At 39.6% G+C, this 11567-nt stretch overlaps 1 protein-coding gene across 3 annotated transcripts in view; it reads right to left on the bottom strand.

Annotated features, from left to right (window-relative positions):
- The window catches only part of acbd4 (acyl-CoA binding domain containing 4), an 18330-nt gene extending 9544 nt beyond the window's left edge, over nt 1–8786 (bottom strand). The window contains exons 1-7 of one of the 3 annotated variants that reach the window (XM_008286503.1): nt 8654–8786; nt 7954–8074; nt 6357–6441; nt 5002–5122; nt 2182–2325; nt 1514–1611; nt 1161–1359 (exon numbers count right to left, since the gene is read on the bottom strand). In XM_008286503.1, coding sequence (XP_008284725.1) covers nt 1161–1359; nt 1514–1611; nt 2182–2325; nt 5002–5122; nt 6357–6441; nt 7954–8074; nt 8654–8744 — 859 coding nt within the window. In that variant the 5' untranslated portion in view covers nt 8745–8786. Of the gene's footprint in view, nt 1–1160; nt 1360–1513; nt 1612–2181; nt 2326–5001; nt 5123–6356; nt 6442–7953; nt 8088–8653 lie in introns of all 3 variants that reach the window. The other 2 variants (XM_008286504.1, XM_008286505.1) reach the window with 2 other exon arrangements.
- Between the last annotated feature and the right edge of the window lie 2781 nt (nt 8787–11567).

Raw genomic sequence — 11567 nt, 5'->3', positions numbered from 1 at the left:
TTCTTCACTGGATTAAGTCAGAATCTTGCCATTACAAAGTTTTCGTTGGTACACGTGTGGCAGAGATCCAGAGTCTTACTAACGTGAGCAACTGGAGGTATGTGGGAACAAGGAGAACCCACATTCTCCGTTTTAATATGTGCAATTGTAGTCACACGAACATCAAGCTGCTTGGAGATGGTCTTATAGCCTTTACCTGTAACATGCTTGTCTATAATTTTCTTTCTAATCTCCTGAGAAAACTCTGTCCTTCCTCTGGTCCATGTTTAGTGTGGTACACACCATGTCACCAAACAGCACAGTGACTACTTGTAACCCTATAAATAGGCCGACTGACTGATTACAAGTTTGTAGACACCTGTGATGCTAATTAGAGGACACACCTTGATTGAACATGTCCCTATGGTCACATTATTTCAGGCCTATTTCATGAGTTTATTTTTTTAAAAATAATTCTGTTGACCCACGGTTCAAAAGCAATGTCTGATTTTCATTGGTTAATTTTTATTGAAATTTTATTTATTATTACTTTCGTCAGATTCAAGTTATTTCTGTGACTGTTGTGGGTTTTTCTTACAATTTTGTCCACGTGTGTATGTTCAGGGCTATGTGATGACATATGTTGTAAATTGCGCTATACAAATAAAGTTGAATTGAAAATTTAATTCTCCAAGTTTAACTAATTAGCATCAAGTCCCGCTCGAGAGTTTTTCAGGCTCAGAAATACCTACCCCTGACTAAGTACCTTTCTACCACAAAAACACCCTGAAAGAGATCCTATAGAGGCAATTCTTGTCGTTGAAACACATATGAAAAGGTTTGAGCCGCCCTAAAATGGTCTGTGGTCTTCTGCAGTATAAAAAACGCCTACTAAATATTTAATGCCAAGTCTCTTGGAAAAATGTGATTTTGAAATGAAATCAGACTTTTGAAAAGCAGTAATTTAAAATAAAAATCAATTATTTTATCATATTTATTATATAATGGAAAATAACTCCAATAAAGCTAAATAACAAAACAGTATTTATTAACAACCTGGCACATTTATTGAATAATTCACCTATTTCACTAATTGTTGGTTCATTTACAGATTGTACTAGATGTTTTCATGCGATTATTTACAGGATACCGTATGTTTTATTCATACAGGAGCAGCTTACGTTCTCTCCAGCTGTGGTTGGAACCATCTCGGCCAGAGTCCCGACCCCTCCTGATGGGACCCTGCCCCTTCCCATCCTCTGCTCCTTCTCCACCTTGGCCTGCTCCAACCTGTCTGCCTTCCAGACGCTGATGGCTCTGACCTGGAGATGACTCCAGGGACACGTGGCCATTGTGAAAGCCATTGGACTTAACAGGCATCTGTGAGAGGCAGTTGTTCTTTTAAAGTTTCTTCAATGTTTCTCTTTTTGCTTATGTGTATACGAACAACTATGAATGTGTTAATTATTTTCTTTCATTTAGTGAACAGTTGGCTGTACTGTATCACAAGCTGGAGGATGTGAGAGAATCCTACCTTGACGTTGGTTAGTTGCTCTACTGAATCCACAGAGTCACAGAAGATCTCACTCTCTGAGTCACTGGTCAATGTCAAACCCTCAGACACTCCAGAGTCTGCAGTGGCACACAATCAAATATTCAATTCTGTGCTGACTACAAACAGAAACATGTTAGCAAACAAATAATCACCCATTATTGCCTAATAAACAGTATCAGTAGAAGGACTTCTAATTTGTTAAGTTTCATTCTTCATTCTTTTCCAAAAGTGAATATTTTCTGTGTTTCTTTGCTGTCTGATTGAAAACTGAATGTCTGATGGGACAACACAAGACATCTTAAGACATCACCTTGAAATCTGAGGACTTATGTTGGACACTTCAATTTTCTGCCATTTTTAGACAAAATTATCAGTCGCAGAGATAACTAGCAGTAGTTGCTGCCCTAATACCAACAGTCAAAACTGATCAAATCTCATGCTGTACAGAAAACATTTCAGCTGCACTTTTTTCTCCCCTGCACGCATCTGACAGCTTTAGTATTGGGCTCTAAACACTTCCAGAACACAGGTGACCTACAACTCAGCCCTACTGTCCTGAATGTTCTCTGTGTCGACACACAGCAGCACTGGGGCTGTCTGTGCAGACACAGTGTTAGAAGAGATGGGAGGTATCAGTTGTTCTTTACTATTAGGGATGTTGGTGGCAGTGAGGTCAACAACTTCTGACAGGGTGAACTCTCCATCTGGATCTGGGCCCTCTGGGTCTTCTTTATGCCCCTCCTGTTTTTCCTCTACAACCTTGGTCTCAGCATGCTCGCCACCTTCAAGACCTACAGTAACACAAAAAGACTCTTTCATTCATACAGACATAAAATCATCAAGTCACCACAGATCTTGTACTGCATTAATTCATACTTCGCCCACTTGTTGAACACTTTTTAAAAATTCTTTTACAATGGGAGAATTTAGAATCAAATGTCACAGTGGCTGGCTCAGTTGCCATTAAATGACACACAGTGCTTAACAAATGTATTAGATCACCGGCCATAAAAACAAGAAAACAAACATTTTAGAAATCTTTAAAAAAAAACTTGTTTTTTTTTTTTTAATGTTATTGTTCTTAATTTAGCAAATAATAAACTGAAACAACTAAATAGTCCTTTTTCCAAACACAACGAAAAATCTTCATATTTTCTATGGCCTCCTTGATAACAGCATGCTTATTGCTGCCATTGTTTTTATGTACTTTTAGACAGTCTCTGTCTAAAAGTACATGGAACTAATGAGTTCCAGATAGTTTCTAGCTGTTCCTACAGACTTGCTTTAGATTAAACTTTTGTGTGATCAACCTGGGACTTTACTACATCCCAAGTTTATTCAATACGATTCAAATCCAGACTTTGACTGGGCCAGTCCAACAGTTCCAGAACTCCAGATTCCTTTTTCTTGGTCAGATAGTCTCTGCACAGCTTTGCTTGGTCTCATTGTCTCGTTGGTGTATGAATCCATGACCAATCGGATTCAGTCCAGAAGGGATTCCATGATGCACTAAGGTGTTGCGGTAGATGTTCTTGTTCATGATAGTGTCGATTTTCACTAATTTTCTGTTTCCACAAATGGAACCCCAAACTATGATGGAATCTCCACTGTGTTTCACTGTGGGTGCAATGCATCTGCCATCAAAATGTTCTCCACCTTTTCTGAGGACGCAAACACGACGATGCTGACCAAAGAGTTCAAACTTGGACTCGTCCGTCCAGAGGACCTTCTTCCAGTCATCAACAGTCCAGTGTTTGTGCTGCCTGACAAATCTGAGGCATTTTTGGATATTTGCAGGCCTCAATAAAGGCTTTCTAGCAGCTCTTCTTCCCTTTAAGCCTTGTTCCATCAGTCATCTCTTATGAGTCATTCTGGAGACCTTCTCAGACTGATCTAGAGGCATTCATCTCTGCCTGAAGATCAGCAGTGGTCCTCCTTCTGTCTCCAGTACCTAAAATCTTGAGGTGTCTGACTTCTGCTTCAGTTAACTTACATTTCCTGCCTCTTCCTTGGAGAATTTTGTAAGAATCAAATTTCAGTTCTATTTAATTGTATTTGTATAGCACAATTCACAACGTATGTCATCTCACAGCACTTAACATAGTAAGGTATAGACCTTACAAATTTAAACAGAGAACCCAACAATCCAAAGTTGCATTTGGACTTCCTCTGAGCAAGCGGTCTGCAACACTGGGACGAAATCAAAAAGCTCAGAGCCAGGCTCAGGGAAAGAGGCCATCTGCCTCAAACGATTGGGGTGAAAGTGGGGATGATGATGGGGTGGGGATAACAGGGCAGCAGATGGAGAGCAGACAATACAAACACAACAATTAACATTTTGGAGGTTGGTGAGGCCAGCGGCTGCAGATCAGAGATGTCCGCAGAGAGAACAAGCACAGGATCTCTGCAGTCTTGCTATTTGACTCCATATCATACCTGATCACATTGTGAGAACACTTTGTCTTTCCTTGCTTGTCTCAGGGAACATCCAGCATCATGAAGTGCTTTAATGTCACTCACCATGTTAAAACATGGCGTGATTAGATTAGAAAGGGATCAATAAAGTTCTATCTAATCTAATCTCTCCATGTTTTACCATTCTGAACAGGAATGAGGAATTTCAAACTGAATTCACCTTTTTATACCCAAATCTGAGCCACTGGGCTTCTCTGAGAAGACAGAAATGAATTAAGCATCACATTAAAACATTAAATCTATTTTTTCTGTTCAGGAATGCAAGTAAATAACTATATTTGACATCCTAATCAAGAAATAATAATGTGCTTTACTATTTTTTCAGTTTTTTTTTTGTAAAACAGTAAATTTGAAAATTCATAGATACCAATAATAATTATATTTTAGCATTAAAGATAGCATTTTGGTTAAAGAGCTTCTACATACTGGTGTATTAACCATTACAGAAACATAAAAAAGAATATTTAGGTAATTATCAATGTGGTTAATTTAGAGCAGCTGCGGCATAAACCTGACATTGGGTGGTGGTTTAATATATTATTTAAGCTCTGTACACCTTGCTAAAATGTTGTGCTGTTTTGTTCAAAGTGTTTCAGAAAGATGCTGCATGCATGCTTGCTTTTAAAGGCTGCAGTTTCTGCTGCACTTGATTTGTATGGCTGAAATGTGTATTAAATAATTACCGAAGGGGAATAATTCTCCTATACATCTTCGAAATATTTCCTGCCAAAGTTCAACATCACAACTATTAACGGTAGTACCTTGGTGATCAGATAAACCTAAGTTTGCACTTGAGAGTGACCATTTCTTATTTATCGCTGTCACACATTGGGGTTTATTTGAGTCCAGACCCACTGATGGCAGGTCTCTTTAGATTAACATAAACTAAATAATGCAGATTTATGAATGTGTCATTATGGTAAATGCAAGGTAAATGGACTGCACTTATATAACGCTTTTCTACCTTAGCGGCACTCAGTGGGCTCACTCACCTTCTCTGAGTGTGAGCAGTGACTGCGGAGGTCGCGGCATGTCATCAATAACCAGGTAGAGAGGCTCAAAGTGGTAAAGGAGTGAGGCCGTCTTCTCATTCATGGGCATGGAGTCGATGACCTGCAGAAACCGTGGAAAGCTTCACTGATGAGTGATTGCTAATAGTAATACTACGCCTTTTTTATCTGACCAGACAGCACGCTGCTGAGACTCCGTAATTATCTTTTTTGTTGAAGATCTCAATGTGCTTTTAAAAAAATAAAAAAATAAAAAATTTAAAAAACAACACAACTGCACTGGATCCTATAAAAAAAAAATACATAAAAAATACCAAAACCATGACAGTCACATGACAAAAATTCTGTGACTTTCGCCTGAACTACAGGCTGTGTTTATACAGAGCAAATATGAGGCAAGAAACGAACGTATATGTGCATCTCAAATAATTAGAATGGCATGACAAAGATAAAATCCCATATGGGGCTCCATGGGGTTCAGGGGAGGCAGATCAAGCTCAGTAATATGATGGCCAGCAAACCATTTGGTAGTAGTTCTGGCTCTGAGGGCAGGTGCTAAGTCCTGCTGGTAAAGGAAATCAGCATCTCCATAAAGTTTATCAACGACAGCATGAAGTGTTTTAAAATCTCCTCGTAAAAAGGAGATTTGGATAAAAAGAATTTGATAAAACACAGTGGATAATCCCAGCAGATCATCACAGACTGCAGTAAGGAATTTTCTCTTTCCATCTGTGGTTGTGTTGTTTCCATTCAAGTACAGGACTTCATATTGTAGTGAAAATGATTCCACAGTGAGGAAAAATGTGACAGGAGTAAAAAATAAAACAACAACAATAAAATTTTTGACAACAGTAATAAATACATAGAAATATGTATACATTTTGTAAATGACAAAATCATTGACAGATGTTGGAACTAGATGAATGTCTTATCTTACACAAAGCCATTAACTTACACCTACAAACCCAAACCAGTTAGTGCAGCAGCAAAACCACATTCCTATGATGCCATCATGAGGTCAAACTGGAAAAAATGTATCTTGCATGCAGCATTGTGTTAAAAAAAATAAATAAATAAATAAATATATTGCGCTCCTACATGCATCAGTTTGCAAGCAACTCTGTAATATTTTTTTTTGTTTTAGATTAAAACATAAAACAAACAGATCCTCTCATTAATTAGTTTTTGGTTTTGTGTATTTGGTAACACTACCACTAATGAAGATAAATAGTTTGAGGAGCAGCAGGGGAGAATACTGAAATTAAACAAAATGTGTCAGTCAAGATGTAAGCATACACATTCAATTCAATGTACGACTGAAAGAAGTCTAAACGTACCTCCTGTGCTACTTTCTTCATCTCGTCCACATATGCTGCCATGGCCCTCTCACTGCTCATCTCTCCCAGGCGGCTCCATGCGTCCCTTGTACATACACAAGGTCAATAAAGACAACTGCCAAAATCCTTGAACTTCCTTTAGCTAGGTTGAAGGAAATAGGCTTGCTGAACACAAAATGCAATTTGATGGGCAAAGACACTTTGTTATGATCCTTAAGTGTCATTTCATGTTGTCCTGATATCATCTTTTAAATGTTAAAAATAATTATCAGAGTTCTAATGTGATGACTTCAACTGTCCTGTTAAGTTTGAATCAAAGTATTCAGTTTACAACAACATAAAAGGAAGAGAAACAGCATTCCCACACATGACAAGATGGATCAGATGATGGTATCTGTACTTCCATTTAAACACTCCTGAAAAAATTCTACCAAAAAATAATCCACTATGCAACTAATCATTTTAGCACTGCTTTCAATACAAACAGTTTTTTTTTTTAAAACAACATTTAACAAAAGGATGGCAGCAGAGTGCAACATCAGTCACACAGAGCATGCTCCTCAGAGGGCCACATATAAGAGACACACGGGTGGTTTGCTCGAAGCAGCATGTGCTTTACAGACCTGATAACACCTTCTTAACCTGTTAGAAATGAACTGACGTGACATGTTAAAGACTGACGCACCAGTTCAAACCCCACTTTAGTCTGATAGTCCAAGTGTTAGGCTATGTGCCCTGCCAAGACTTGAAGCAACACACTGACCCTCTCTCTAATCACTATCTGTGCAACACAAGCTCAATTGACTTTAGTACAACTATAATTCAATTCATGGTATCTGCATGACCAATGCAGATTTTGAGAGCAGACGTAGACTGCATGCTTTTTCCATGCTACAATAGGTACACCTCAGTCTGCTGCAGATGACTGCACTGTCCCTCATACCAAACAAGGAAAAACACACAGCGCTCCCATGGATGTTTCTCAGAAGACTAGCAATGACTTTGCATCTGTTACAGGACACAGCAGCTTGTTACACAACGGACTGTATCACCATGTGTGACAACTCCTGATGTGTACCAAGCACAGCTGGCTGGCAGCGCAGGATTTCTGGAGAATTCAGGGCTTCCTTTTGTGTTTGCTTTGATGGAAAGCATGTACAAATCAGAGCATCACCAAAGTCTGGCAGCAACTATTTAAACTACACTTCCTTTATTGATGATTGATATAAATGTGAATGACTGCAAAGTTCCAAACAGTCTCCCCTCATAACAAGCATTTGTTTTCAGCACAATTTGTTTCCTGGCACATATGCAGCTGCAGTGCAGGTCTGCATGCAAATGTACACAAATGGGTCTATGTGGACCCTCCCAGAATTAAGTGGATGATAAAATGTAGTTGTGAGCCAGCTTGATAAAGATAAAATAAACATAAATTCACTATATAGTTTAAATACATGAATCTTAAAAACAAATATAAAAACGCATTAAAAAACACATGATTTCTCAATAAAAGTCCAAGACAAATGAATAGCTTGTGTGTTTGATACCAAAACTAAGCCTGATGATGCCTACAATGACTGTCAGTACACAAACACACCATTTGTAGCGGCCCACGGGGTCCCAAAAGCCAGGTCGAGCCACTGTGCAGGGTCCACACACTGCCTGCTTGTACAGACTGTAGAAACGCAGCATCACCTCATAGGAGGGCCGGTAGGAGCCTGAAAGTTAACACTGACAATAATCAGGTTTGCCAATCTAGCTGCTTAATTCTCTATTTGTCTGGATAGAATGAAACCAAAAAGGACAAAATATGTTGAAAACACCATTACAACAAACTTCATTCAGAAAATCTGCAGTTGAGTGAGGCCTTATTATGGGCAGAAATGCATACTGAACAGAAATGTAATTAAATCACAGAGTGGAACTTATGACTGTTATGTGCATGTAGCAACTGCTGCATGTTTAGATGACAAAATATTCCCATGTTAGTACAGACTTGGAAAGGTTTTACAGTTTGCTGGCTAGTACAGTTAACTGCATGAAATCAGCAGGTTTTGCCAGAACAGGAGCCTCAGGGCAGCTGACCTGCTGGTTCAGCTGTGATTCATGCTGAGCTCCCTGAGCACTTTACAGAGAGTGTAGAGGCAAACTTCATTTAAGGAGGATCATATCACTCTACAGAGCTGCACAGTTAAATTAATAAAGATACTTAAAGTAAGTGTTCCAAGTGTCTAACCAGTCAACAACACTCACATGGAGTTTGTAAAGTCAGGTGATGATTAAAACTGACTACATACCATTTTTTGGTAAGTTATGGATGACATCCACAGCAGCCTGAAACCGTTTCTGGTGATCAACCACAGGCTCTGCCATCGCTGGGACTGGCATGACACTTTGATTTGTTTAATCTAGGTGGAGGGACCAGTGCTTCTAGAGATGACACAGCACACAAATACAGAAATAACAGAAAGGTTCATGAGGAAACTGGAATCAAACACTAGCATTACGTGACATGACACATTTTTAATCAATGTAGATTTACAGCAACATTTACTGCATTTACATAATGATGTGTTTTTGTAAAATGTGAAGCCTGCTTCTTCATCTCACCAAACAGACTTAAAGTACTTGTGGTGGTGTTGGCAGCTTCGGTACCTGCACACGCAGCACTAAACAGTAACGACTAAAGACAGCCCCCCAGTTGTTGTCTGTAGCTGACCCCATCTTTTCTCTCTCCTCTCCCCAGTCAGTCTGAGCCTGCTTCTGTTACTGTTGCAGGATGAGTTTTCTCTCCGCTGTCACTCAGTGCTACTCAAGAAGAACTTGTTGGATTTCTTGGGTTTTTCTCTAATACAACGTCGTACAGTCTTGGCCTCATCATGTGAAGAACCCTGAGACGACTTAAGTTGTGAACCGGCACTGTGTGACTTGATGAAGAAAGACATCTTCTTTTATTTTGATGATAATTAAGAAAGTCATTCTCTTTTTTGATGGTCACCAGACCTCCGATTCCACCCCATGTTGCCTTGTGTTTTCCCATCACCTTTTGTCATGTGTTGTCCTACCTCCTGTCACAGAACCCCGATTCCACCCCGTTGTTCACTGTCCCCTTACCTCCTGCCATTTGATTAGCAATGATATGTTAACTAACCACTACTTGCTTCGGTTTACCATCACAGACTCATGCTCTGTGTTGGCAAGTCTGCCGTATACCAGAATACTAATAAACACCCACTGCAGTAAACTTTACATGAGGACTATGGGTAAAATTTCTTGAAGAAATTTGCTGTAGTGGGTGTTTATTAGTATTCCGGTATATGGTGGACACAGAGCATGAGTCTGTGATGGTAAACCGACCCCGGACACCTGCAGTCATACATTTATAGGGTATGTCAGAGGGTAGGGGGGGCCTGTATGTAAATACAGAAGTGAATAGTGGTTAGTTAACATACAGTTGCTAATCAAATGGCAGGAAGTAAGGGGACAATGAACAACAGGGGGTGGAATCGGGGATCTGTGACAGGAGGTAGAACAACACATGACAAAAGGTGATGGGAAAACACATGGCAACAGGGGATGGAATCGGGGGTCTGGTGACCATCAAAAAAGAGAATGACTTTCTTAATCATCATCAAAATAAAAGAAAATGTCTTTCTTCGTCAGACTAAAACTGAACTGAACTGAAAATTGAACTTATCTCTATAAAGTGACAGAAAACAAAAACAAATATATACAACATTACGCATTTCTTAGACCCTCACCCCTCAAAAGTCAAGGTTTAGCAGAGGCACCTTCAGCAGCAGTGATTACTCATCTCTGCTTGAAGCCCTGCTGTGGTTCTGATGTTTGGACCCTGACTCGGACACCTCAGCTTATTGACCTGTAACTGATGATGGCTTCATTACTTTAAGTATCGATCGATCTGGCATTTTCTTTCTCGACTGATCCATTATCAGGGTAGTTGGCGATCAAACTGACAGTTAAGGGCTTATCGTTCATTAACCGAGTGTTACCATCACACGAACCCTTCACACTCCTGATACACTGTCGGTGTGTAAAACCATGTCAGTGGACAAAGCTGGAGACAGGTCCAACTCGGTGCAACGTCTCAACTAGTCCTATTACACTGCTCACTATGTTAATGGTTTCACTCGAAACCAACCGACTAGGTACAAGTGGGTGGACTGTAGTCTGCCTGATATCTATCCTGTATCACCGCGCTGTTTAATTCAAGTTTGGTGTTACAAGACAAACACGAAAGTGCAGTTTAGCTAGCTAGGAACCGCGGGGTAGCTTAGCATTAGTTAGCTTGGAACTTGTCTCACCTCAGTGTATGTCTGTCCTGCCGGTCACCGTAACCAGCGCCATGGAAACAGGCGAGTCAGTCTTTAGCACAGAGACCACATAAACACTCACGGAAGATCCTCCAACCCGTGGTTTCGCTAATTAATAAGTTTTTATGAACGGAAAGTTTTCCTGTGACACCGACCGTGAAGCCACCTGAGACAGACTGACCTGCCGTCTACGGCCACTCCACTTTACACAGACAACTTCCGTGTCAGATCACGTGACAGGCGTCTGACCACATCCCACTTGGACATTTAAAGCGACACTCCACATTATTATTATCCATCCATCTATTGTCTATACACGGCTTAATCCTAACTGGGGTCGCGGGGGGGCTGGAGCCTATTCCAGCTGATTTAGGGCGAAGGCAGGGGACACCCTGGACAGGTCGTCAGTCTATCGCAGGGCTACACTTAGAGACAGACAACCTAGCACACTCACATTCACACCTACGGACAATTTAGCATCACCAATTAACCTCGACATGTATTTGAACTTGTGGGAGGAAGCCGGAGAACCCGGAGAGAACCCACGCTGCACGCAGAGAACATGTAAACACCACGCAGAAAGATCATCACCGGCTCCAACATTATTATTATTATTATTATTATTATTATTATTATTATTATTATTATTATGTAGATACATTCCATTTAAAAAAAAAAAGTCTTTTCAGATATTTTAAGATAATTCATATTTTTCAGGCATTTTGGTCATTTTCATATTATTTAGAGTTTGTTTGTTTGGTTATATTTTTCAGAAATTCCATTATATTATTTCAAATATTTTTGACCAATATTTTATATTTTTTTAAAAATTTAATATTATCATAATATTTATCTGGACATTATCATTATTATTATT

The sequence above is a fragment of the Stegastes partitus genome, unplaced genomic scaffold (genome assembly GCF_000690725.1).
Source record: "Stegastes partitus isolate 25-593 unplaced genomic scaffold, Stegastes_partitus-1.0.2 Scaffold457, whole genome shotgun sequence".
In the NCBI taxonomy this organism is placed as follows: domain Eukaryota; kingdom Metazoa; phylum Chordata; class Actinopteri; family Pomacentridae; genus Stegastes; species Stegastes partitus.
The sequence above is the reverse complement of the archived record's forward strand: the minus strand, read 5'-3'. Positions and strand labels throughout refer to the sequence as shown.